Consider the following 27,351-nt stretch of genomic DNA (forward strand, 5'->3'; position numbering starts at 1 on the left):
CTCGCGACGCGCCAGCTCCGAGACAGGCCGGTGCGCCCTGCAGGCCCCGAAGGCTCTTGGCGCGGTTTGGGGGCTTGGAACGTGTCCGGGAGCCGGCGGCGCTGAGCGCGCTGGTGAGTTTGCCGGCGAGGTGGGGTGGACCCCGCGCGGGGGGCGGAGAGGACGTCGCGCTGGGCCCCGCGCCCGCCCCCTAGTGTTGCCCCCACTTTGAGAGTAATTGAGACTTGAGCGTGACTGCGGAGCCTCGAGGATGCGGGCGCTCCGCGCGAGCTTCCCCTCTGCCCGGCGCGATGGAGCGGGTCGGTGAGCGGAACAAAGGCGCCAGCCCGGGGGAGCGGGTCCTCTGCTGAAGAGCGCGGGTGGCGCGCCGCGACGGCCGCCTGCGGGCGAGGGTGGAGGCTGTGCGGCCCCAGGCGCGGCGCGTTCCGCCGTGGGCGGGCGGCGATCCCTGAGCCGGGCACCTGCACGCCGCTCTCTCTGCGCCTCTCGGGCGGCCCCGCCTGCCGGCCCCGGAGTCCGCGGCGCCGGCAGCTGGAGGTCCAGAGGCGAACCCCTTGCTGGTGCAAAAGAGAGACCCCGAAGTCCCTGGCCTTTCCCCGAGACGCCTGGAAGGGACTGTGCGCCGTGGACTGAGTAGGCGTCTCGGGGAGCACTTCTGCAGAGCGGGGTCTTCCGTGTCAGCGATTCCGCGCTCCCCACGACCGTTCCGTCCTCCCAGCTGTCTCCGCCGCCCGAGCATCCCTGAGGTGGAGCGGGCAGGGGCTTGGATCCCTGCCGGCCGTCTGGTGTGTGTGGCTTGCACGGCCCCTGGCTGCCCCGCGCCTCGCCGGAGCCCCAGGGGGCGCGGGTCCGGGGCGAGGGCCAGCTGGGTGTTTGATGGCTTCACTGAGAAGAGTCAAAGTGCTGCTGGTGTTGAACTTGATCGCGGTGGCCGGCTTCGTGCTCTTCCTAGCCAAGTGCCGGCCCATCGCGGTGCGCAGCGGAGACGCCTTCCACGAGATCCGGCCGCGCGCCGAGGTGGCCAACCTCAGCGCGCACAGCGCCAGCCCCATCCAGGATGCGGTCCTGAAGCGCCTGTCGCTGCTGGAGGACATCGTGTACCGGCAGCTGAATGGTAAGGACGCACGCCGGCGCCTCCGGGGCTCGGCGCTGGCGGGCGGGGCACAGGATGAGCCCCGGGGTCCCTGCGCGCTGCGCGCTGTGCGCTGTGTCTGGGAGCCGGCACATCCTGGCTCCCGCGCTCTCCCTCTTACTCTTCCTGCCCCATCTCGGGCAGATGGCCGGGGCTGCTGGAAAGAACAACTTGTCTGATTCTTTTCCGTGCCCCACCTGCAAGTTTGGTTTTATCCTGAAAACATGTCAGTACAGTTGGCTCCGGGTTCCCGCGTGCGGACTGGAAATCATTCCCTGGCAACTCCAGCCCAAGCGCAGAAACTAGTGTAGCGGCCAAATGGGACTGGAGGCACGCGGGCAGACGTGTAGGAGCAAATAGTTTTAGAGCCCAGCGTTTGGTGGGGGACCAGTAGGGAGCGGGGAGATTGGAGGGCTTAGATGTCTGCAGACAAAGGCAAGGCCCCAGGTCGTGGAGCTAATGCGCTTCGGTAGTATATCGGAGGAATATGCCATCTCTCTCTGAGGCGAGCTGCTTAGCTAAGAATGAGGACTCCTCCCTTCCCGCCTCCTTTGTTTCTCCTTGGGGGTTGCTGAGGGTCGATTGTTAAAAGTTCAAGGTGGGCCTGGGAAGTTTCCAGAATGTAGCAAAGCGAGATGTGGCATCCCATTAGTGACAATTGCCAGAATCTGTGCCATCTAAAATGTTGTCCTCAGTACTTCAGGAGAAGAGGGAGACTTTTTATGTGCTCTCGTCACACATGGGCCAGGTCATTGGACACTTGCTGTCCCCAAAGTCGGAGTGAGTGTTACCTACCTGAGTACAGGCAGGTTTCCAGGACTCGTGGGGTTATCCAAGCAGATACGTACTTAGGTACAGACTACCTCCTTCCTTTCTGAGCTTCTAACTCATGTTCTCAAACGAACTGCAGATAATCACGCAGATCGTGATAATAATAACTGATGGAATTCTTCCTGTGTGCCAGATGCGTGCAAAGACATTACAAGTGCATTATCTCACTGTATGTTCACATCTGTCCAGCGAGGCTCCACCCATCCCCAGAGGGGAAATGAGAAAAAGAAGCGAGGCGAGGTTAACTAAGTTGCCTTGTGTTAAATAAGGTATAACTGCGCCCCAAACCGCTGTAATAGGAATAATAATAGAGTTTGGAATCAGAACCCTGTGTCTGGTTGACCACAGAGCCTGTGCTCTTGACCCCATAGGCACAAACTTCTGTCCATGGTTTCCACCTAAGTGAAAGGAGTATTAGACTTGTTGAAAACAAAAATATGTGGAATTGCAAATACAGACGTATACCTTCTCACATTGGAGGATCAGGCTCAGCTGTCTTCACCGTGGTGGCAGGGGGCGGGGAGAAGGAGGATGGCAGATGGTTCTCTTCCTGCTCACCAGTGGTCCCTGCTGGGTACTCGGGGGAGGGATGGGATGGAGGGAGAGGGGAGGTCAGATCTCTGAGCAGGTGAAAGGACGCTGCGGTCTTCTCAATGCCATTTGACAGGTATCCAGGGGATGCCTTGAACTTACAGGGTATGTGGCCTGGCTGTCAGGGTAGCCCACGAAAGTTATGCAGAAGCTCTTCTCTCAGGTGTCTGAAATATGGCACAGAATGCAATAAAAACCCATAGTTCATTTCTGGAGGAATCAGAAATTTATGGGGTAGCTTATAATTTGGGATAGATTCCTGCCGTAGACATACCCATAGGAACTTCAAAGGATAACCTGGTTTCCCTCACTCATCAGGCTTTTCTCAGGGACACAGGTTATTTTAGTATCAGTTTCTTTGTTTTATGTTTTCCTTTCCTTTCTTTTCTTTTTCTTTTTTTGTGAGACAGAGTTTTATTGCTCTGTCACTTGGGCTGGAGTGCCGTGGTGCAGTCACAGCTCACTGCAGCTTCGAACTTATGGGCTCAAGTCATCCTCCGGCCTCAGCCTCCCAAGTAGCTGGGTCTACAGATGTGCATCACCACACCCTGCTAATTTTTTAATTTTTTGCAGAGACAGGGTCTTGCTAGGTTGGCCAGGCTGGTCTCAAACTCTTGGCTTCAAGCAGTCCTCCCGCCTGGGCCTTCCAAAGTGTTGGGATGACAGGAGTGAGCCACCATGCCTGGCCCCAGTATTAGTTTCAGTTAGGAGCACTAAATGTTATATAGCTGTACCCCAAACTTCCCTCATAGGAATAATAAAATTCTATAATAATAACTGATGGAATTCTTGCTGTGTGCCAGATGTGTGCAAAGACATTACAAGTGCATTATCTCACTGTATGTTCACATCTGTCCAGAGAGGCTCCACCCATCCCCAGATGAGAAATGAGAACACTAGGTGAAGGAAGGTTAGGAGGCTACTTTCTACATGCCACAGACTTACATGAACCCATCGAGCCTTTACAATGACCTGCGAGATGGGTGCTCTGACACCCGCGTGAACAACTTGCTCACAGTCACCCAGCTAGTGAGTGTCAGGGCTGGGAATTGAACCTGGAATGTCAGGCTCCAGAATGGAGGTTCTTAGCTCCTGCAACAGTGTCTCGATCTTCAGCATGTGCATCACGCTGACATCTGGCTTCCTTCTCTGTGGCCTTCTGCCCTGTAAACAGTTCCTGGGCTGGTGGAGTCAGGTGCTGTGGGGCGGGAAGGCTGAGTTTTCCTGACTTGCAAGTTGGCAGCAAGGCCAAGTTGAGAGCTTTTCCTGGGCAAGCTAAGAATGCAAGCTGCGACTAGTCAGATGTCATTGGCCTGACTGCCTAGTGTCATTTGCAGTGACATGAAGCCTGCAGGAAAAGAGCAGGGAAAAATTGTGAAATATAGGGGACTCTTTCTATCCCCACCTGGCTCCTCAAGCACCTTCATCCTCTGCCGGTGCTCGTTTTTGGTAGTGCGTGTCCCATCTGTTGATGCTCTCCACCCGCTACAGTGGGAGGCTGCGGCGAGAAGGCAAAGGGCTCCTAGTGCCTGGGGAGACACGTGTTCTCTTGCTCTGCAGCCGGTCTTCATTCATTGCTCCCGAGGGTGGAGAAGGAAACCTTGACCTTAATGTTCTTTATTCCCTTGGAATTAATGGAGAGGCTGCTAGAGCTGGTGCACTGTGCGTGTAAGAGGGCCAAGGCCACTTGGTACGGAGTGGGAACCTGGCATTTTAAAGGTTGTTCAAGTTTCTTAAATCTTTCCCGTGGACTCCTGTGAAATCCAAGCAGGTGGGACCTCCTCCTGGCTGCTGCTGCTTTTTTTTTTTTTTTTTTTTTGAGATGGAGTCTTGCTGTGTCGCAGGGCTGGAGTGCAGTGGTGAGATCTCTGCTCACTGCAATCTCCGCCTCCTGGGTTCAAGCGACTTTCCTGCCTCAGCTCCCAAGTAGCTGGGACTACAGGCGCCCACCACCACGCCTGGCTAATTTTTGTATTTTTAGTAGAGACGGGGTTTCACCATGTTGGCTAGACTGGTCTTGAGCTCCTGACCTCAAGTGATCCGCCCGCCTCGGCCTCCCAAAGTGCTGAGATAACAGGCGTGAGCCTCTGTGCCCTGCCTATAGGCTTCTTCTTTTTTTTTTTTTTTGAGACAGAGTCTCACTCTGTTACTCAGGCTGGAGTGCAGTGATGCAATCATAGCTCATTGCAACCTCTACTTCCTGGGCTCAAGTGATCCTCCCACCTCAGGCTCCCTAGTAGCAGGAACTACAAGTACGTGCTACCATGCCTAACAAATTTTTTGTGGAGATGGGGTTCTGCCAAGTTGCCAGGGCTGGTTTCAAACTCCTGGGTTCAAGTGATCCCCACCCCACTCCATTTCATCCCCCTCCCCACCCCCGGCCTTGGCCTCCCAAAGTGCTGGGATTAGAGGTGTGAGCCACAGCGCCTTGACCGTAGGCCTTTTAAGGGCTGGAACCATATTTTTGACTTTTAATACCACCTCCATCCCTCATCACACCACAGCCCCTTGCACTTAATGGGGCACTTAAGGTTTATTGGTTGATCAAGTTGTTGGGAACTAGTTTGAGGAGGTAAGTGATGGCCAGATAGGAAATAACCTCAAGGCTGTAAAGGCTGAGTTGGGTTGGATGGATGTGGAGAGGAGTGGAGGCTGGGAGGACTCAGCTAGAGAGACTGAGTGTGAGGAAGCCTTCTTGCCTGCGCCATCTTGTGGCTCCTCTAGTCTTCACCTTCCTGACTGAAGAGAACGAGATCCTTTGAGGCCCTCAGACGAAGGCCCTCGGAAGTGAGCCAGGTTAGGAATCGGCAAGTTTCAGCGTGTTTTCGTTAAATATATGATTTCATAACGTGAATATGGCTTTATAGTTAACCCTTGAACAATGCAGAGGTTAGCAACGCCAACCCTTGCACAGTCAAAAATCCAAGTATAATTTTTGACTCCCCCAGAACTTAGCTATTAATAGCCTACTCTTGACCAGAAGGCTAACTGGTAACATAAGCAGTTGATTAACACTTATTTTCTACATTGTGTGTATTATACACTGTATTCTTATAAAAAGTAAGCTAAAGAGAAGGAAATATTAAGAAAATTGTACAGGCTGGGCGCATTGGCTCATGCCTGTAAAATCCCTGTACTATGGGAAGCTGAGGTGAGAAGATCAGTTGAGGCCAGGAATTTGAGACCAACCTAGGCAACATAGCAAGATCTCATCTTTACAAAAATCAGCCGGGCATGGTGGTGCACACCTGTGGTCCCAGCTCTTCAGGAAGCTGAGATGGGAGGATGTTTTGAGCCTAGGAGTTCGAGGCTACAGTGAGCTATGATTGTACCACCGCTCTCCAGCCTTCTGGCTCAAAAGAAAAAGAAAAGAAAATCATGTGGAAAGAAAATATATTTACTATTAATTGAGTAGAAGTGGATTATTGTAAAGGTCTTCATCCTGGTCGTCTTCACATTGAGTAGGCTGAGGAGGAGGAGGAAGGGTTGGTCTTGCTGTCTCAGGGGTGGCAGAGGAAGAAAAAAAGTCTATGTACATGTGGACCCGTGCAGTTCAGACCCTTGTTCAAGGGTCAACTACATATTCTTTTTTGTAGAATAAAATTAATTCATGTTTATTGTAAAAAATTTGGAAAATCTAAACCAGTTATACAGGAAACAATACCGTGTTTAAAAAAATTTTAAACGATGGCCTGTTGGCTTTGTACCAGCATTAAGAAAGTGGACCTAGTGGCCGGGCACAGTGGCTCACACCTGTAATCCGAGCACTTTGGGAGGCCGAGATTGGGTGGATCACTTGAGGCCAGGAGGTCCAGACCAGTCTGGCCAGCATGGCGAAACCCTGTCTCTAAAAAAAATACAAAAATTAGCAGGGTGCGGTGGCTCGTGCCTGTAATCCCAGCTACTCTGGAGGCTGAGGCAGGAGAATGGCTTGAACTTCAGAGGCGGAGGTTGCGGTGAGCTGAGATTGCACCACTACACTCCAGCCTGGGTGACAGAACAAGATTTGGTCTCAAATAAATAAATAGAATAGCATAAAATAAAATAAAAAAGAAAGCGAACCTAGGGACAGATGAGTTTCTTATTAGAATTCTTCTGTACATGATTTTTGGCTCTCTATCATGTTTCTGTCACCTTCTGAGGAAGTTACTTATTTCTCTCATTTCAGAGGTGAGAAAGGTGAGAAACAGAGATACTATGTGACTTCTCCAGGGTAACATGGTTAGGGAAGGGCAGAGCCAGGTTCAGGAATACCAGGGTACTTCCTCCCAGGAGTCCAGCACTTTCCTAATGAGTAAGGGGAAAGAGATGGAGGGGTCTGGAATTTCACTTGCCCCTCGCAGGCTCCAAGCCTTAGAGACACCCCCTCCCCTCCTCAGAGTCCCCACGCAGGGCGCACATCAGAGCTGTATTCCTGTGAGCCCAGGGCAGCTCTGTCATAAGAAGAAATGCAATTGATTCAACTTAGGTACCGAATTTAGATTTCAGAAGGATATTGAATAGAAGTGGAGTTGCTTAAAGAAATTGAAAACCTTTGTAGAAATGGAGAGAAGTCAAAATTACCTCTTCCATTCCTGCCCCCAAGCCACTCAGGCACTTGAAGTTGGAGTCTGAGCGATAGGAAACCAAAACTCTCCTATATAGCCCCAGCACACCACAACCCACCCAACTGAACTCCCTAGGCGAGGAAAGTGAGTTGGCACAGAGAGATAGAGGGTCAGGTCTCCAAGGTGGAGTCAGAAAGAGAGGGATGGTGGCCGGGCACGGTGGCTCATGCCTGTAATCCCAGCAGTTCGGGAGGCCGAGGCGGGCAGATCACTTGGGGTCAGGAGTTCCAGACCAACCTGGCCAAGGTGGTGAAACCCGTCTCTACTAAAAATACAAAAATTAGCCAGGCCTGGTGGTGGGCATCTGTAATCCCAGCTACTCAAGAGGTTGAGGCAAGAGCATCGCTTGAACCCGGGAGGCAGAGGCTGCAGTGAGCAGGGATCATGCCACTGCACTCCAACCTGGGCGACAGAGCGAGACTGTCTCAAAAATAAACAAACAAGCAAACACCAAAACCAAAAACAAAAAGAGAGGGATGGCGTTTGGAAAGCATCTCTGTTCATCAATGCCAGAGGTGGTCTGGTGTTATATTTCTTCTTTCTTGCAGCCCACAGATGCTGGATGGTACCACCATTTCCTGCAGGAAGGAGTGAAGGGAGGGAGAGGGCACATGTGTATATTAAAATCAGTCGCTGCAGGGAACATCAGAAGGAAACCAGGGCAGTTCAAGCCTTCATTTGCTGCACACAGACATTCCACAGGGATTGAGGAGAGGTGCAGGCCCTGGGTTGTGGAAGTCTCGTTCCCGGAACCAGGGCTTGGGTGTTAGAGGGACACCTACTCCCTTTACCTCTGAGGACTCACGGTGTCTGGTTGCAGCTGGCCCCTCCTGAAGAAACAGGGAGTCTTGTTTCTGGACAGCCCTCAGATGTGGGCACATCTGTATTGGCAGGTGAGTGTGACTGGCACCCTGCCAGTGGGGGCAGCTGCCGCCTGCCCAGCCCAGAGGTAGCAGGAGAGGCAGCCAGTGTCATTCTTGCTGAAGAAACCCAACCCACCTGACCTTTGCTTGTTGCCAAATCTGGAGTGCCCTCTGTGGACAGGAAGAAAGCTCGGTAATTACTTAGAGCTAAGAGTGACCACAGGAAGACGGAACATGAGCACACCCAAGCCCAAGGGCAGTGAAGAAACAACCTAAGATTAGATGACCTGGGAGTGTTTAAGAATATATTAGAAGAACCAGGCGCGGTGGCTTATGCCTATAATCCTAGCACTTTGGGAGGCTGAGGCAGAAGGATGGCTTGAGACCAGGAGTTTAAGACTAGTTTGGGCAACATAGTAAGACCTTGTCTCTGCAAAAAGTAAAAAATTAGCCAGGCATTGTGGTGCATGCCCATGGTCGCAGCTACTCAAGAGGCCGAGGTGGGAGGAACGCTTGAGCCTAGGAGTTCGAGGCTGCAGTGAGCCATGATTGCACCACTGCACTCATCCATCCTGGGTGACAGAGCAAGACCCAAACTCTTAACAAAAACCCTCAAAACCAGTGTATTAAAAGGACACTCAGGGCCAGGTGCGGTGACTCACACCTGTAATCCCAGCACTTTGGGAGGCTGAGGTGGGTGGATCACGAGGTCAGGAGTTAAAGACCAGCCTGGCCAACATGGCGAAACCCCGTCTCTACTAAAAATAGAAAAATTAGTCAGGCGTGGTGGCGGGCGTCTGTAATCCCAGCTACTCGGGAGGCTGAGGCGGGAGAATCGCTTGAGCGTGGGAGGCGGAGGTTGCAGTGAGCAGAGCAAGACTCTGTCTCAAAAAAAAAAAAAAAGAAAAAGACAGACTGAGTTTGATTTCCACTGTCGCTTATTACCTCTGTGACCTTGGGCAAGTCCCTTCACTTTTTAAGTGTAAAATGGGACTGTCATATGTCAGAATGAATTGAAATTCAAAATGTATAGCATAAGTATGAAACCCAACACACAGCAGTTGTGAGAATACAAAGTACTTACGGGAAGAGCCATGCGTGCTGCTTCCCATCATATTCCCGAGACACTTAGAGCTGCCCTCGGCCGTGGTAGGTACTCAGGAGATGTTCTTTTTCTTTCTTTGTTTCTTTCTTTCTTTCTTTTCTTTGTTTTGAAACAGAGTCTCACTCTGTCACCCAGGCTGGAGTGTAGTGGGAAGATCTCGGCTTACTGTTAACTCTGCCTCCCGGGTTCAGGTGATCCTCCTGCCTCAGCCTCCCTGGTAGCTGGGATTACAGGCATGCGCCACCACATCTGGCTATTTGTGTGTGTGTATGTGTGTGTATTTTTAGTAGAGACAGGGTTTCACCATATTGGCCAGCCTGGTCTTGAACTCTTGACCTCAAGTGATCCTCCTGCCTCAGTCTCCCAAAGTGCTGGGATTACAGGCATGAGCCACACCACATTTGGCTCTGTGTGTGTGTGTGTGTGTGTGTGTGTGTTTAGTAGAGATGGGGTTTCACCATGTTGGCCAGCCCTGTCTTGAACTCCTAATCTCAAGTGATCCTCCTGCCTCAGCCATCCAAAGTGCTGGGATTACAGGCATGAGCCACCGTGCGGGGCCCTCAGGAGATATTTCTTGAATGGATGCATGGACAGCTAGAGATGCTTGGTAGCAGAGTGTGGTCATTGTTTTTTGCTATGTGGATCTCAAACGAGGTGAGAGGAGGTCCTTTTCCTTGTAACCTTCTTGGACTCTTTGGACTACTTTTGGATCCTTTTCTCTTCCATGTGTTTATCTGAGCCAAACTCCATTTCCTTCTTCCTTCTCCTCGCATCCCCTTACTTATAATGATGGTGCCTTTGGCTGATGGCTTTTGATGCCTAGGAGAAGAAATGACAGCCTGTCTCTGTCAAACCCAATTACAGAACACGACGGTCATTCATATCCATCAGTGAGCACTTTCTTGCTGGGAGGCGTAGGCTGGATGATAAGAGTACAATGATGTGCAGAGATCGTGCTTACTTAGGCATTGTGGAATAGTGGAAAGATACCTTTGTGGCTTTACCAGGGATGTGCTATGTCCCTAAAGAATATTAGACTGACTGGGCACGGTGGCTCAGGCCTGTAATCTCAGCACTTTGGGAGGCCCGAAGCAGGTGGATCACTTCATCAGGAGTTCGAGACCAGCCTGGCCAACATGGTGAAACCCCGTCTCTACTAAAATTACAAAAATTAGCCAGGCATGGTGGCACATGCCTGTAATCCCAGCTACTTGGGAGGCTGAGACAGGAGAATCACTTGAACCTGGGAGACGGAGGTTGCTGTGAGTTGAGATCGCACCACTGCACTCCAGCCTGGGCGACAGATCGAGACTCCGTCTCAAAAAAAAAAAAGGAAAAGAATATTACACTGAGCATGGAAGTAGGGAGGCTTGAACTGGCGCACAGTAGGTGCTTAGCCAATGAGTGCTGAATTTAAGCAAGAACACTTAGAAATTTTCATGCATGCACAGTAGGTGCCAGGTAGAGAGTCCACCTTGTGGAAGGTGTGAAAGCAAATCAGAAGAAATGGATTCTCTTGGCCGGGTGCAATGGCTTACGCCTGTAATCCCAGCACTTTGGGAGGCCAAGGCGGATGGATCCCTTGAGGTCAGGAGTTCAAGACCAGCCTGGCCAACACAGCGAAACCCCATCTCTACTAAAAGTATGAAAATTAGCTGGGTGTGGTGGCACCTGTCATCCCAACTACTTGGGAGGCTGAGGCAGGAGAATCACTTGAACCCACGAGGCAGAGGTTGCAGTGAGATGAGATCCCACCACTGCACTCCAGAGGGAGATTCTATCTTAAAGAAAGAAAAGAAATGGATGCCCTTGAGAGGTGATCAGAGCCAGAACTAGGAATCTGCAGAGTTCCTGGCAAGGGAATGGCATGGGCAGAAGAGTGTGTGGGGACATGTAAGTGAGGAGGTGTGGTGGGAGCTCCTTGGTGAAGGGGAGTTTGTTAGGAGGACTGGGTGGAGGCTGGACTGGGCCAGGTTTTGGATCCCAGGTTGGTTTGGACTTAATTGTGTAGGCTTGGGACGCCATTATGTGACCGGGTCACTATGTTGACTTAATGTGATGTCATGTTGCGGCTTAGTGCATCCAGGGATGTTGGGAGAGTAGGTTGGAATGCAGCAGTAGGGCAGGGTGCAGTGGCTCCGTGGTGGCTCAGCCTCCCAACACTTTGGGAGAGTGAGGTGGGAGGATCACTTGAGCCTGGGAGTTCGAGGCCAGCCTGGGCAACATAGTGAGACTCCATCTCTATTTAAAAAAAAAAAAAGAATGCAGCAGTGGGTATAGAGAGCTGGTGTTGCTGGCATGGCTAGCCCTGCCATTCCTCTGAGTTGAGGACTCGACCAACCCTCTGAACCTCAGAGTGATTTCAGTTGCATGTCATTTGCTCCCTCTGTGACTCCGTGATCACATCCAGAACTAAGGGTCAACATCTGGGGCCAGGCGTGGTGACTCACGCCTGTAATCCCAGCACTGTGGGAGGCCGAGGCGGGCGGATCACGAGGTCAGGAGATCGAGACCATCCTGGCTAACACGGTGAAACCCCGTCTCTACTAAAAATGCAAAAAATTAGCCAGGCGTGGCGGCGGGCGCCTATAGTTCCAGTTACTTGGGAGGCCGAGGCAGGAGAATGGCGTGAACCCGGGAGGCGGAGCTTGCAGTGAGCCGAGATCGTGCCACTGCACTCCAGCCTGGGCGATAGAGCGAGACTCTGTCTCAAAAAAAAAAAAAAAAAGAGTCAACATCTGGAATTGCTGCATTTGGAAAATCTGAATCAGCTTTGGAGCTCTCTGACCTGAGCCCTCTCTTGGGCTCCCACTTCTCTTACACCTTGTTGAGGTCCAGCCACCAACCTTGCCACTGTTTCTAGCTCTCTGTGCTCCTGTCCTTCGGTAATGGTGAGTCCATCAAAAATTCCCTTGTCAGCTCCTTGAGTATCCTCACCTCCTCGTCATCTGCGGCATCCACCAGCAACCCCTGATGGTGGATCAGCTTATTCCTGGGAAATTTCCCACCATGGTGGGCGTTGGTGGGAAGCTCAGGTCTTACCCGGGCCAAAAGCATGTCCAGCACCTGATAATCATCATTATTATTGGTTGTTCACATCCATTAGTGAGCTCTTCCTTGCTGCAGGAGGAAGCTTAGATGCAAAAGTACAAGGAGTTACAGAGGTCACACCTATCTAGACATTGTCATCTAATTGGAAGGATACATGTGTAATTTTACCAGGGATATGCCAGGTCCCAAAAGTGTTACAGGACCAATAGGTTCATATGCCCACTGCTCAGTAACTGACCAATTACACCGAGACAGTAGGGTTTGTGGCAGAGAAAGAGTTTAATGATTACAGGGCACGGAGTGAGGAAATGGGAGGAGACCCTCAAATACATCTCCCGAAGGAGTTCTGGGCTGGGGTTTTGTTTTGTTTTTGACGGAGTCTTGCTCTGTTGTGCAGGTTGGAGTGCAGTGGCACGATTTCGGCTCACTACAACCACCGCCTCCCGGACTTAAGCAATTTCTCCTGTCACAGCCTCCCAAGTGGCTGGGACTACAGGTGCATGCCACCATGCCTGGCTAACTTTTTGTGTTTTTAGTAGAGACGGAGTTTCACCGTGTTAGCCAGGATGGTCTTGATCTCCTGACCTTGTGGTTTGCCCGCCTTGGCCTCCCCAAATGCTGCAAGTACAGGTGTGAGCCACCGCACCCAGTCTGGGCTGGGGCTTTTAAGGGGGTCATGGAGGACAAGGGGCTGTAGAATTGGGGTTATGGATTGGTCAGCATAAGAGGAATGAAATTGTCAGGATGTGGAAACTGCATTCTTTGGTGAGTCAGCTTCTTGTAGGGTTCTTCAGGTCAGCTGATGTCCACAGATTCGTTGCTGTGTAGGACCTGAAAAAGTGTCTCAAAGGGAAAACTTAACACTTCATGTTTACCTTGTTATCCATGGAGCAGTTAAGGGGAACTATAATCTTGTTGCCAGGGTCACAGCCTGGCAACAAAGTGAGACTCTATTGCTACAAAAGAACTAAGAACCTAGCTGGGCATGGTGGTGCACACCTGGAGTCCCAGCTACCCGGGAGGCTAAGGTGGGAGGATCTCTTTTGAGCCCAGGAGTTTGAGACTACAGTGAGCTATGATTGTGCCACTGCATTCCAGCCTGGGTGACAGTGAGACCCTGTTTCTGAAATTAATAATAAATACATAAAAAATAGGGTCTGCATGATGCTAGGACAGTAGGTAGCAAAAAACCATGAGCAAGCAGGTCAGAGAACAAGCTGACCTACTGATGAACGCTGAATGTGCTGCAAGCTTGGTTTATTTTCATTCCTCCCCACTCTTCTTCCCTGATTAATTTTATAAAGTTCATACGGGTTTCTTTATTTTTGTATTTGTATTTTTTGAGAAGAAGTCTCACTTTGTTGCCCAGGCTGGAGTGCAGTGGCATGATCTTGGCTCACTACAACCTCCACCTCCTGGGTTCAAGCGATTCGCCTGCCTCAGCCTCCTGAGTAGCTGGGATTACTGGCGGCCACCACCACACCCCACTAATTTATATATTTTTAGTAGACACTGGTTGTCACCATCTTGGCCAGGCTGGTCTCGAACTCCTGACCTCAAGGGCTCCGTCAGCTTTGGCCTCCCAAAGTGCTGGGATTACAGGTGTGAACCACCCCACAGGGCCCATACGGGTTTTTTTTAAAAGGAATATTTCTGTCCCTTTCCATTTTCCATACCTCCCTGAGCCAAAGAGGAGGTGAGCTGTGCTGGGCTGGAGGGACTCTTCAGGAGGCGGTGGAGAGGGGTGGATGGAGTGGCTCAGTCTCCTCTCAGCTCCCCAACCGCTGAGTGACTGCTGATCTCAAATGACACAGAGATTTGTTCCTCCCCAGGTGCCACCACTGCAGCCCACTTCTTACTGGGATTGTCACAGCTGTGGCTGCTGCAACAACTGAGTCTGCTGGGATGTGCTGAGGCCAATGCTGGTCCCGGGTCCTCTCACTCCTTCCGGATTCAGGGTTCATGTTGCAGGGGCAAGACCTGACTTCCTAGCAGCTCCTTAAGGGAGAAGAGATGGAATCCAAAAGTACAGGGAAGCCAACTCTCCATGGGTGGCTTTTGGCTGGAAGGATGCAGGAGGAGGGGAGCCACAAAGAAGCAGATAAATTATCTCCCGCTCAGCAGTGCAGTCTGGAGATGTGGTGCCCATGTGGCCCCTGGGAAGAAGTCCAGCGAGAGGAAGTGCTCACTGCATTCCCTCTCTTCTCTCTCCCTCCCTCCCCACCATCCTCCCTCCCACAGCACTTAGAATAAATGCAGGACTCACGGGGGCTGAAAGACCTTCCTCTCCCCCAGTGATTGCTGCTCACGGGTCTTTAGACTGCTCTGACATGTGGATGACAATCGGCTGAGCCACTGATAGAGAAGTTTTCCCTTTTAATCATGTCCCTGTCATTGCTAACTGCAGAGTCTCAGCTTTGCCATGCATGAGTAATAAACCGCTGCTGTAATTACAGGCGGCCACGTCCAGACACCAACACGCGAGTGTGCTGACAGCTGATGGGGAACAGGGTTCCAGAAGAACTTCTTCCATCCTAGCCTCGGACACAATGGCTAATTGTGTGATTAGCGTTTACTGAGGAATGTCTTGTAGTTACACACAGCTTGTTAGGTGCTGTACTTCCCCGGTGAAAGAGCATGAATTTGGGTTCGGGAGACCATGGTTGTAGGTTTACTCTATTTCTAGGGACCAAAGTTTATGCATCTATAAAATGAGACCGGTATCATTATAGGTTCCTTTAACCCTCAGATTATGAATAACATCTCTTTCTCTCATTGTATTTATGTATTTTATATATATATATAATATATATAAGTTCTGTCTTTCTAAAGAACCCTGACAATACAGTGAGATATTATATATGTATATAACATATATACATTATATATACTATATATTATATATTTTATTGCATTATATATAATATGTATTATATTATTACATTATATAATATATAATATATAAGTATATATTATATATGTATTTATACATTATATATAATATGCATAAGTATATATAATATATAAATACATATATAATATACACATATAAGTATATATAATATATAATGTATGTCATATAATGTATATATAATAGATAACAATATATACATATGTTGTTTATTATATATTGTATATTATATGTGATATATATAATATATATGAGTTTGTTAAGTATTAACTTACACAATCACAAGGTCCCACAATAGGTTTGTCTGCAACCTTGAGGAGCAAGGAGAGCCAGTCCAAGTCCCCAAACTGAAGAACTTGGAGTCCAGTGTTCGAGGGCAGGAAGCATCCAGCACTGGAGAAAGATGTAGGCTGGGAGGCTAGGCCAGTCTAACTTTTCATGTTTTTCTGCCTGCTTTATATTCAGCTGGCAGCTGATTAGATGGTGCCCATCCAGATAAAGGATGGGTCTGCCTTCCCCAGCCCACTGACTCAAATGTTGTTAATCTCTTTTGATAACACCCTCACAGACACACCCAGGATTAATATTTTGCATCCTTCAATCCAATCAGGTTGACACTCAGTATTAACCTTCACATTCATCTTATTAAAATCTCAGGCATTCTCCAAGGACCATTTCTTTTTTCTTTTTTTTTTAGATGGAGTCTCACTCTGTCTGCATTCCAGGCTGGAGTGCACTGGCATGATCTCAGCTCACCACAACCTCCCCCTCTCAGGTTCCAGCGATTCTCTTGCCTCAGCCTCCCCGGTAGCTGGGACTATAAGCATGCACCACCACACCTGGCTAATTTTTTGTATTTTCAGTAGAGATGGGGTTTCACTATGTTGACCAGACTAGTCTCAAACTCCTGACCTCATGATCTGCCTGCCTTGGCCTCCCAAAGTGCTGGGATTACATGCGTGAGCCACCGCGCCAGGCCTCTCCAAGGACCATTTCAAAAGCCCTTCATTCCCCGTAACCTCCCCTGACCACCTTGTCAGAATTAAATGTCCTTTCTTCTCACCTCTTATGGTACTTTCAGTGGATCTTCTTTTAGCCCTCGTTCATCTCTGTGTTTCCCCGAAATGAATTGTTGACATGGCCAGCCCAATAGTTTCCAAGATAATGGTTTCATTCATTTTTACAAAATCCCTCTCTGTGTCATTTAGGAATTAATTTGTCAGCAAGTAATTTGTTCTCATTTCACAAGTCCAGAGGTAGTGGTAGCTAGCACTGGTTTGGCATCAGAGTGTCATGGCTCATGCCATTATATTTCTTTTGGTCTTTTCCACATGGTTACAAGATGGCTGCCACAATTCCAGCCATTGCATCTTTGTACCAGCTAGGGATTCCTGTACTGGTGGCCGCATCTGCTCTTATTGTTTACCCAGGAAAGAAGATCTTTTCCAGAAGTCTACCTGGTAGGCTCTCACATGTGAACCAGGACGTAGTTCCATGACCAACTTTGCTTCAAGAGAATAGTTGCTTTGTAGAGAAAATAAGTATGGTGGTAGCAAAAGAGAAGGAGAGAGGGCACGGCATTTGCATTGTGAATCCACAGTGTCCACCATGCCCTCTCTACCGCTAAGACATTCCATTGAATATTAAAACTTAGCAAGATTCTTGGCCAACTAGAAATTCAATTAACTAGCATACTGAAGGCTTCGGGCATTCATACATACATACATAATTGTATTTTGCCTGTTAAGACATTTTTACATCTCTGAAATTGGGAGTTACCTTATGATCAGTGACATGTCATCATTTAATTGGTAGCATATTTCTTCCCCCTCAGGGGTCCATAAAAATGGTGTATCTTACAGTTGAAGGCATCTTAAGATTTGATGAAATACAGTAGTATTATGGTATTTTTATGTGTATATGTATACCATAGTTAACCATATGCAACTATTTGATTTTGTTGTTTTGAGACAAGGTCTTGCTTTGTCTCCCAGGCTGGAGTGCAGTGGTACCATCGTAGCTCACTGCAGCCTTGAACTCCTGGGCTCAAGCGTCCCAAGTAGTTGGAACTCCACGTACATGCCAACAAGCCCTGCTGATTTTATAAACTATCATTTTATGGAGACGGAGTCTTGCCGTGTTGCCTGGGCTGCTGTCAAACTCAGGGCTGAAGCAACCCTCCTGCCTCGGCCTCCTGAGTAGCTGGGATTGCAGGCGTGCACCACCACGCCTGGCTAATACACAGCCACTTCTTTTTTTTGTTGTTGTTGTTGAGACGGAGTCTTGCTGTCTCCCAGGCTGGAGTGCAGTGGCGTGATTTCGGCTCACTGCAAGCTCCGCCTCCCAGGTTCACACCATTCTCCTGCCTCAGCCTTCCAAGTAGCTGGGACTACAGGCACCTGCCACCATGCCCGGCTAATTTTTTGTATTTTTAGTAGAGATGGGGTTTCACCGTGTTAGTCAGGATGGTCTCGATCTCCTGACCTCGTGATCCGCCCACCTCGGCCTCCCAAAGTGCTGGGGTTACAGGCGTGAGCCACCGCGCCCGGCCACACACAGCCATTTCTATTGAACGTCAACCACATATCAAGTGTTTTACATTAACTTAATTCGACATCAGACCTATTTATACTATTACACCTGTTTTACATGTGAGGAAGATGAAACTAAGGGAAATAAATTGTCCAGAGACACCTACCAGCTGCTCCATTCTGGGTCTCCTTTGCAAAGCTGGTGCTCACTACCTCCTGGATGTGGGATTGAGTCTTGCTCGGTTGGTGGTTGGGTCCAGGACTGCAGTGGGGGAAAATGTGTGCTGGGGTGAGCACAAGGATGCTGGCAACCAGGTCAAGATGGTTGCAGGGAACTCTCCTTCACCCAGGTTAGCAGTCACTCGTGTGTAAAGTTGTAAAGCTGTTAATTCCAGGACTCTAAATTATGCTGTGCGAGCTTTAAATCCAGCCCATAATTAGAACAAAATGTGAGAAAAGTGAAATTGATATTAAGTTAATTAAAAGGCTTTGCTTCTATTTGCAAGGAAATTAGCACAACAAAACAGGAGTGCTGACAAGTGCACATTATTAATTTCTTCTACATTTGGGTGACCCTCAGCAAGCCTCTGGCAAGTTTTGTTCCTTGACTTCTGCCCTGTGTCCTCCCTATGATTGCACATCCATTGTGTTGGTATCATGGTGGCTTTAATTGGGCAAGATCTAGTGTAAATGACTTGGGACAGTCATTTTTGAATGGATGTTAAGCCTTGCATAGGAGCTTCACCTTCCAGCTGATGTCGCAGGCCCTGGAAATGTGTTGGGGGCTGGACGAGGGGCTTTCAGAGGTTTTGTGTCATTGCCTAGGCACACGCTTCTGGGAAGCTGATACCAATGGCTGATGCAGTTGTCTTGCGTTGAGAATGTAACTCCTTTGATTCCAGGGCACCCTTCTCGTTCCTGTTCACCATCCTGATCTGTGCCACAGATCTAGGTTTGAGTGGCAGTGTAGAATTTTAGTTTGGAGTTCCTGGAAGGGAAAGAGCATGGTTTTTTTTTTTTTTTTTTTAATGGTACCTATTATACCAGGGTCTGGATTAGAGAGGTCAGTATCAAGCAGCGTAGAACTACCATTGTCTCTAGTTGCGGTGGCAGAGGCAATGCTGTGTTCACCAGGGGATTTTTTTTCCTCTTGGGCACAGAGCTAATCTTCAGGCTCCCCTGCAGTTAGATAGGGCCATGTGATTTGAGTTCCGGGCAATGAGAGGTAGACAGAAGTAATGTTTGCTATGATCAGGCTTGGCCCACAAAAACTCCTGTGGGGTCCTTCGTGCCTTCTCTCTTTACCTTTCAGTGATGGCCTTGGAGTTCACCTCTTGGTGGCATATAAGATGGAAGGATCCTAGCCAGGCACGGTAGTGTGTGCACAGCAGTGTGTGTAGTCCCAGCTACATGGGAGGTTGAAGCGGGAGTATCGCGTGAGCCCAGGAGTTGGAAGTTGCAGTGTGCCATGATCACACCACTGCACTCCAGCCTGGGCAACAGAGTGAGACCTTGACTCCAAAAAAAAAAAAAAAAAAGAGGAAGGATCCTGGTCCTTGAGTGAATACGTGGAGCAGAGTACTGTGCTCCTCAGCCATCTCCTGCTATCTCCTGCATGGGACCATTGTGTTCAGCCATTGAGATTTTAGAGCTTATCTGTTGTAGCAACTAGTGTTATTTATGGACTAATTCAGTTAGGTAACTACCTAAGTGACAGGCCAGGCTGTCTACTCTCCCTTTCTGCCCTTGATTCATGTGATCAAGGAATTGTTTTTTCCTCTTGGGCACAGAGCTAATCTTCAGGCTCCCCTGCAGTTAGATATCAATCAAATATTGATTGATCTTAAACAATAAGTTTGTGGGGGGCAGTGAGATGGTTGGATTGGACGCCACCTATTTCTAGATCAGATTCTGTGCTTGATCTGCTATTGGATTTAAGAAAATAGCCTTGGCTGGGTGCGGTGGCTCACGCCTGTAATCCCAGCACTTTGGGAGACCGAGGTGAACGGATCACGAGGTCAGGAGATCGAGACCATCCTGGCTCACACGGTGAAACCCCATTTCTACTAAAAATATAAAAAATTCGCCAGGCGTGGTGGCGGGCGCCTGTAGTCCCAGTTACTCAGGAGGCTGAGGCAGGAGAATGGCGTGAACCCGGGAGGCGGAGCTTGCAGTAAGCCCAGATCGCGCTGCTGCACTCCAGCCTGGGGGACAGAGCGAGACTCCGTCTCAAAAAAATAAAAATAAAAAAAAAGAAGAAAATAGCCTTGTTTCTCAGTATACCAGTACTCTATTTACAGGATGATGGAATGATTATAATCATCCCCTACTTACGCTGCTTCTTGGAGCTGAGGGATAAGTATTGAAATATGGCTAAGTTGTTTGCAATTATAAACAACTAAATAATATATGCATTGTCTTTATTACAGTTTCTACTGAAAGGAACTGGCATTTTTCAAGATGAGACAAACTGAAAAGGTTAGTTTAAACATTAGCAATTAAAAAAATCATGATCTTTGCTGCCACCGAATTTTAAATCATGCAAACATTTATGTTTGTGCCAAAGTTCCACAATTTCCTTTAGAGCAATTACTGAAATGCATTCACAAGATAAAAATGGAGTTCGGGGAAGAATATTTAAGAGCTCTTTAATGATGTTAAAAACTTTGCTAATTTGCCAAGTCGTTCTAAAATCCACTTTAATTTTTTTTTTTTTTTCCTGCCTGCCTACCCATCTTCCTGCAATTGAACTAATTCCAGGAGACTTGAAGAAAGGGGATAAAAATGACTAATAAAATACACAAATCTCATGAAATATCTTTTCAAGAGCTTTTTCTTTTCTTTCATTAGCTGAAGGTGAACACTCAGGAAGATAAAAGCATCCTTGGGCTGTGTTTACTTGCAGAAAGCAGTTTGGAGGGAAAACAAAAGCCAAACAGTAGTTACAAATGTGTGGTTTGAATTAAATGCTTTTTCTTTTACAGTAAAAGAAAGGGTCTTGTATATGCAGACCCAAGGGGAGGAGTAGACTGGTCTAATGTCTTCATTCTCATCCTCTTTACAAGAACTCAGCTTAGCAAAACTGCAGTTAGTCACTCATCTGTGGTCCCTCTCCCCTAGTTAGCATCATTGCTTGGTGCTCCAGCCCTTTCTTCAGGGCTGTCTGAAAGCCCACAGCCTTGGGGAATCCTGATCCACTTTTCCTCTTCCCCATGAGATAGGCTCTAACGTTTTAATGCTTCACATTTTCTTTCTCTCTCTCTTTTTTTTTTCTTTTTTGAGATGGAGTTTCGCTCTTGTTGCCTAGGCTGGAGTGCAATGGTGCAATCTCCACTCACTGCAACCTCTGCCTCCCAGGTTCAAGTGATTCTCCCGCCTCAGCCTCCTGAGTAGCTAGGATTACAGGTGCATGCCACCACACCCAGCTAATTTTTGTATTTTTAGTCGAGATGGGGTTTCACCATGTTGGTCAGGCTGGTCTCGAACTCCTGATCTCAGGTGATCCACCTGCCTCGGCCTCCCACAGTGCTAGGATTACAGGTGTGAGCCACCACGCCCAACCAGTTCACATTTTCATTAGAGGGTAAGTTCACAGGTACCTCTCAGGGATGATTCTGTTGGAAAGCTAACCTTCCATAGGGAAAGTTTGACAGCACTGACTTCCAGACTAGAGCCAGAGATGCAGCCCTGGCCCTGCCTAGTCAACTGATCTCCAGGGGTTTCAGACAGTGGACGAAGCAAGGGCTTTGGAGATAGACAGAAGGAATCTCAAACTTCCCTTTGGCTACTTTACAAAGCCAAGCCAAAACTGGGGCTTTGGAAGAAATCACCTAACATCAATGAGCCTCAGTTTACTCATCTGGAAAACAGTAGCTGCTCCTATAAATACGATAAAGACGGTGTAAGGTGATATTTGTAGCGTACCTGGAAGAGCGCCTGTAATAGGAGAATGTTGATGAATGATGTTATTCACATCACCGTGATGGTGGTTATTACCAATACTGCTCTTTGGAACAAGACATTTGGCCTTTCCGGGACTCAGTTTTCTGCCCTGTAAAATCTAGACAAGATAGGAAGGGTGTTCAGGTTCTGTAGTTTTATGGATCAGAAATGTAGAGTCGATGATGGAAAGAGAGTCTATTTTCATGTAAACAATGGCTGATGAGGACTGGTCAGAGTTACATCTTGGGAGGCCGTGAAAAGTTCAGTCTAGAGGAATAGGAAACAATTGTCCTAGATGTGGTGGTTTAAAAATGTATCTACAGGCAGGGCGCGGTGGCTCAAGCCTGTAATCCCAGCACTTTGGGAGGCCGAGACGGGCGGATCACTAGGTCAGGAGATCGAGACCATCCTGGCTAACGCGGTGAAACCCCGTCTCTACTAAAAAACAACAACAACAACAAAAAACTAGCTGGGCGAGGTGGTGGGCGCCTGTAGTCCCAGCTACTCGGGAGGCTGAGGCAGGAGAATGGCTTATACCCGGGAGGCGGAGCTTGCAGTGAGCTGAGATCTTGCAGTGAGCTGAGATCCAGCCACTGCACTCCAGCCTGGGCGACAGAGCGAGACTCCGTCTCAAAAAAAAAAAAAAAAAAACAATGTATCTACAGGCCAGGAGCGGTAATCCCTGACATGGTAATTCCAGCGCTGTGGGAGGCTGAGGCCAGTGGATCACTTGAGGTCAGGAGTTTGAGACCAGCCTGACCAACATGGTGAAACCCCATCTCTACTAAAAATACATAAATTAACCAGGCGTGGTGGCATGCTCCTGTAGTCCCAGCTACTCGGGAGGCTGAGGCAGGAGAATCGCTTGAACTCGGGAGGCGGAGGTTGCAGTAAACCGAGATGGCGCCACTGCACTCCAACTTGGGTGACAGAGCAAGACTCCATCTCAAAAAATAATAATAAAATAAAATAAAAAAAAAAAAAAAAAAAAAAGCGTATCTGCATTGACACTTTCCCCATCAAACGGTAGAGTTTAATTCCCCTCCTGTTGAGGATGCACTGGCCTCAGTGACTTCCTTCTAGTGATCGAATTCAGTGGAAGTAATGGTCCATGACTTCAGAGGCTGACTCAAAAAGGGTGAGAGAGCCTCTGCCTGAACATGCTCTTCAGGGACATGCATCTTTGAAGCCGTGTGCCACCATACCGGCTGCCCTGAAGCCTCCATACTGGAGGGACCATGTGGAGAGAAAGAGAAAGAGAGAGAGAGAGAGATGCCCGGGGACCCCTGGCTGTTCAGGCTTCCAGGAGTTTGTGTCTGTTCAGCGCAGGAGCCAGACGCATGAGTGAGCAAGTCTCACTCCATCTTTCTAGCCTCCCCAGTTGATACCAAGTTGGGCAGAGATGGGCTGTTCCCACCCAAACCCCTGCTTAAATTTCAGATCCATGAGCAAAATAAATGCAGTCATTGTTTTACGCCACTAACTTGTTGGGTGGTGTGTTGTACAGCAATAACCAGTTGGAACATGAAGTCAGTATCCTTGTGTTTGATAAGCTGTTTTTGGTGATGATAGTCATGCTAACAGTAATAAATATAACAATAGCTAACAATTGTTAAGCTCTTTCTTAAAGTACACAGCACCGTACTAAAGATTTTATATATAAAAGTGGGCAATGAAGTTTTTGGGAAAGTCTTGGATTTATATGCCATGGGTAGACTGTGATAACAGCCTGACTGTTGCAGTGGGGGTTAGGTTGGCTAAGAATTTCAGGTGTCTTTCATCCAAGTTTCTGACAGTTGTCCTAAACCACCGAGCACTGAGTTTATATTGGAAATGCAAGAGTGGCTGGTGTGTGATGGCTCCATCCCTGTGGGGGACAGTTATCTGACATTGCTTATCGTACTGTCTCTGACCCTAGCACCAGTTTCTTATATCGTGCTGTTCCAGGTCTTTTAGCAGCAGAGACAAGAACACTTTCAAAAGCGCTTGTTTCTTCTTCTTCTTCTTTTTTTTTGGGGGGGAGACAGGGTCTCACTGTTTTGCCCAGGCTGGAGTGCAGTGGCATGATCTCAGCTCACTGCAGACCAAACCTCCAGACTCAAGCGATTCTTGTGCCTTAGCCTCCACAGTAGCTGGGGCCACATATGTGCACCACCACGCCTGGCTAATTTTTGTGTTTTTAGTAGAGATAGGATTTCGCTGTGTTGCCCAGGCTGGTCTCCAACTCCTGGGCTCAAGCAGTCAGCCTGCCTCAGCCTCCCAAAGTGCTGGGATTACAGGTGTGAACCACCATACCTGGCCTCTTTTTTTTTTTTTTTTTTTTAATACTTTTTTCTTCTATTTATTTATTTTTTTCTTTTTTGTTGCTACGATTGCTACCTCTGAAGACAGAGCCTGTTTCCATAAGAGACTAATGATTTTCTACTTTTTGTAGAACCTGGAGAATTTGGTGCTTCTATAAATAACACACCCTGAAAACCTATAGAGTGTGTCATTCTCTGGAGATTTAAATAGATACTGCAGACTTCTTTTATTCTAATTAAGTAGGGTAGGAAGTAGGTGGCTTGTCTGAATTATGGTCTTATAGCAGAGGACACAAATCAATATTCCTCACTTTTCCTGGAGTGAGAACTTTTAAAAATTTCATTCTTGGCTGGGCGCAGTGGCTCATGCCTGTAATCCCAGCACTTTGGGAGGCCGAGGCAGGCGGATCACCTGAAGTTGGGAGTTCAAGACCAGCCTGTCCAACATGGAGAAACCCTGTCTTTACTAATTTACAAAATTAGCCAGGTGTGGTGGCACATACCTGTAATCACAGCTACTTGGGAGACTTTGTCAGGAGAATCCCTTGAACCTGGAAGGCAGAGGTTGTGGTGAGCTGAGATCGCACCATTGCCCTCCAGCCTGGGCAACAAGAGCGAAACTCCGTCTCAAAAAAAAAAAAAAAAAAAATCATTCTTAACTTGGACACACACTGTGCCTGTAGCTTGAATACTTAGCAAAGATAAGGGCATACAGCAGGCTAGGCTTCCCGTGCCTGATGGAACTACATATTTACTTGGGGAACTTTGGAAAAAGTACTAATTTCCAGATTCCTCAAGTTGGAGGTTCACATTTTGTAGATATGAGGTGGGACGTGAGTTGGGAATACACTTTTTTTTTTTTTTCCAAAAGCTCAATGGGTGATTCTGATGAGCCATTGAGATGGTTGATGCCCTGCTTTTTTTCATTTTACTTTTTTTTTTTTTTTGAGATGAGGTCTTGCTGTGCTGCCCAGGCTAGAGTGCAGTGGCGCAATCATAGCTCACTGTGGACTCCAACCCCTGGGCTCAAGCAATCCTCCTGCCTCAGCCTCCCAAAGCGCTGGGATTACAGGTGTGAGCCACTGCTCCCGGACTCCTTTTCATTTTCTTAATGATATATTTTCATTTTCTTAATATATTTTATTTATTTATTTATTTATAGAGATGAGGTCTTGCTCTGTTGCCCAGGCTGGAGTGCACTGGCGTGATCGTAGCTCAGTGTAGCCTCGGACTCCTAGGCTCAAGCGATCCTCCCACCTCAGCCTCCCAAGTAGCTGGGACTACAGGTGTGAGCCACTGTGCATGGTTCAACACCCTTGTTTTGAAGTACTTTCGAGTCATTTTCTCATGACAAAAGCTTTAAAGTCTTCATACCTGTGAACTACTTCTTCAAGATCTTGGCAGATATTACTCCTAGTTCCCTTATCTGCATCTGTAAAAACATTGAGTTGTCATGAGGTTGTTGTGATAATTACATTTGTTTATTCACATGAGATGTCTGATAAATTCCTGGCCTCTAGTAGATTTCTTTAAAAACTTTAAAAAAATTGAGGTAATATATTGGCTGGGCGCGGAGGCTCATGCCTGTAATCCCACCACTTTGGGAGGCTGAGGTGAGTGGATCACCTGAGGTCAGGAGTTCGAGACCAGCTTGGCCAAAATGGTGAAACCCTGTCTCTTCAGAGAACACAAAAATTAGCAGGGCATGGCAGTGTGTGCCTATAATTCCAGCTACTCGAGACACTGAGGCAAGAGAATTGCTTGAACCGGGGAGGCAGAGGTTGCAGTGAGCCAAGATTGCGCCACTGCACTCCAGCCTGGGTGACAGTGAGGCTCCATCTCAAAAAGAAAAAAATATTGAGGTAATGTATGCATATATAATTTACTGTCTTTACCATTTTTGAGTGTACAGTTCAGTAGTAACAAATACATTTATATTCTTTTTTTCTCCACCATTCTTCCCTCCCTTTTTCCCTTCCTGGCACTTGGTAATCACTAGTCTACTCTCTGTCTTCATGAGATTCATATTTTTAGCTCCCAAATATGAGTGAGACCAGGCAGTATTTGCCTTTTTGTGCTTGGTTGATTTCACTTAAAATAATGTCTTTCAGTTCCATCTGTGTTACTGCAAATGACAGGATTTCATCATTTTTCATGGCTGAATAATATTCCACTGTATGTATATGACATGTTTTCATTATCTTTTCATCCATTAATAAGTATTTAGGTTGATTCCATACCTTGGCAATTGTGAATAGTACTGCAATAAACAAGGGAGTGCAAATACCTCTTTGATATATTGATTTCCTTTTTTTTTTTTTGGATCCATACTCAGTGGTGGAATTGCTGTATCCTGTGGTAGTTAGTTCTATTTTTATTTTTCTGAGGGACCTCCATATGGTTCTCCATAGTGGCTGGGCTCATTTCTCAATCAATGGGTGCTGCTGTGGTCTGTGGTTTTGTGGCCAAGGTAGTTGGCACTCCCTTTGGGGGTTGACTGCCTTCTTTGAGATTATAGTGCCACTGTCTGTGCCGCCTGCCCCAAGCCTTCATCTTTCTCCATCTGAGATCTTTCTTTTGTTTTCCATTCTTTCTTTTTTTTTTTTTGAGGTGGTGTCTGGCTTTGTTGCCTAGGCTGGAGTGCAGTGGTGGGATCTCGGCTCACTGCATCCTCCGCCTCCCGGATTCAAGTGATTCTCCTGTCTCAGCTTCCCGAGTAGCTGGGATTACAGGTGCCTGCCACCATGCCTGGCGAATTTTTGTATTATTTATTTATTTATTTATTTGAGACAGAGTCTCGCTCTCTTGCCTGGGCTGGAGTGCAGTGGCCGGATCTCAGCTCACTGCAAGCTCCACCTCCGGGGTTCACGCCATTCTCTTGCCTCAGCCTCCCGAGTAGCTGGGACTACAGGCGCCCGCCACCACGCCCGGCTAGTTTTTTGTATTTTTTTTAGTAGAGACGGGGTTTCACCATGTTAGCCAGGATGGTCTCAATCTCCTGACCTCGTGATCCGCCCGTCTCGGCCTCCCAAAGTGCTGGGATTACAGGCTTGAGCCACTGCGCCTGGCCCAAATTTTTAATATAAATAATGGTGTGATGAACTTTTTTTTTTTTTTTTGAGACGGAGTTTCGCTCTTGTTGCCTAGGCTGGAGTGCAATGGCACGATCTCGGCTCACAGCAACCCCTACCTCCTGGGTTCAGGCGATTCTCCTGCCTCAGCCTCCTGAGTAGCTGGGATTACAGGTGCCTGCCACCATGCCTGGCTAATTTTTATATTTTTAGTAGAGACAGGATTTTTCCATGTTGGTCAGGCTGGTCTCGAACTCCCAGCCTCAGGTGATCCGCCTGCCTCGGCCCCCCAAAGTGTTGGGATTACAGGCGTGAGCCACTGCGCCTGGCGATGAACATCTTTATATATCAGACAAAAATAGTCTCTTGTGGAACTTTTAGGCCAAAAGGTATGGCCTTTTAAAGAACTTTTT

General features: G+C 48.0%; 1 protein-coding gene across 1 annotated transcript in view; it reads left to right on the plus strand.

The window, feature by feature from the left end:
- The first annotated feature begins 219 nt into the window (after nucleotides 1–219).
- Nucleotides 220–27,351, plus strand: part of GALNT17 (polypeptide N-acetylgalactosaminyltransferase 17) — a 597,097-nt gene continuing 569,965 nt past the window's right edge. Inside the window, exon 1 of the mRNA XM_023218655.2 lies at nucleotides 220–1,114. Within this exon, the coding sequence (XP_023074423.1) occupies nucleotides 877–1,114 (238 nt within the window). The 5' untranslated portion in view covers nucleotides 220–876. The remainder of the gene's footprint in view (nucleotides 1,115–27,351) is intronic.

Source organism: Piliocolobus tephrosceles, chromosome 8 (genome assembly GCF_002776525.5).
Source record: "Piliocolobus tephrosceles isolate RC106 chromosome 8, ASM277652v3, whole genome shotgun sequence".
In the NCBI taxonomy this organism is placed as follows: domain Eukaryota; kingdom Metazoa; phylum Chordata; class Mammalia; order Primates; family Cercopithecidae; genus Piliocolobus; species Piliocolobus tephrosceles.